At 37.2% G+C, this 658-nt stretch overlaps 1 protein-coding gene across 1 annotated transcript in view; it reads right to left on the reverse strand.

Moving 5' to 3' along the window:
* Window positions 1-6: 6 nt before the first annotated feature.
* Window positions 7-658, reverse strand: part of LOC107577291 (UNC93-like protein MFSD11) — a gene marked incomplete at both ends in the record, with an annotated part of 42,043 nt that continues 41,391 nt past the window's right edge. Inside the window, 2 exons of the mRNA XM_016263382.1 lie at window positions 7-128; window positions 212-337. Coding sequence (XP_016118868.1) covers window positions 7-128; window positions 212-337 — 248 coding nt within the window. The remainder of the gene's footprint in view (window positions 129-211; window positions 338-658) is intronic.

The raw sequence follows: 658 nt of genomic DNA on the forward strand, positions 1-658 counted from the left end.
GGGAGCATCACTGGCTATGTTGAGGAAGATGAGGAAGAATGCCACAATATGGGTGAACAGGCCCAAAAACACCACCGGGTTTCTGCCGAAACGATTACACTTATCTAGGATCCCAAATACTCCCCCGCCTAGTTAAGCAGAGAAAACAGCTTAATACATTTGCCATGTCCCCAGAGAACTGAAGCACAATAATTGTAATGCACTGACTTACCAAGTATTTCACCAACACCTATCAAAATTCCAGAGAGGCCGATAAGACCCTTGGCATCGTCTCCAAACTGAGTCATGGCCCCTAAACATGTCCCATACACCCCACTGTAAAAGGTGAGCTCGAGACCTGGACAGATAGGCAACCACATTGTCTCAACATTACAGTTCAGGTAGTCTTCTACATCACTATAATGGTACATATCGCAATATAGTTATTTTTATCCAGGTACTGTAGTAATAACTATGTTTGGATAATCCAGTGAACAGCATGCTTTTAAAAAAAAAAATGGTGCTTATTTTTCGAATTTTATGTAACTTGGACACAAACCAAAGGAAAAGACACTGTTAATAATAACAATTCTTGTTAAAAAAAAAAGACTAAAAACAGTAAAACTTACATTACATATTATTATATAGCATATAATAATATATTCTTATTCTTATTAGT

This window comes from Sinocyclocheilus grahami, unplaced genomic scaffold (genome assembly GCF_001515645.1).
Source record: "Sinocyclocheilus grahami isolate Dianchi unplaced genomic scaffold, SAMN03320097.WGS_v1.1 scaffold5626.1, whole genome shotgun sequence".
NCBI lineage: Eukaryota > Metazoa > Chordata > Actinopteri > Cypriniformes > Cyprinidae > Sinocyclocheilus > Sinocyclocheilus grahami.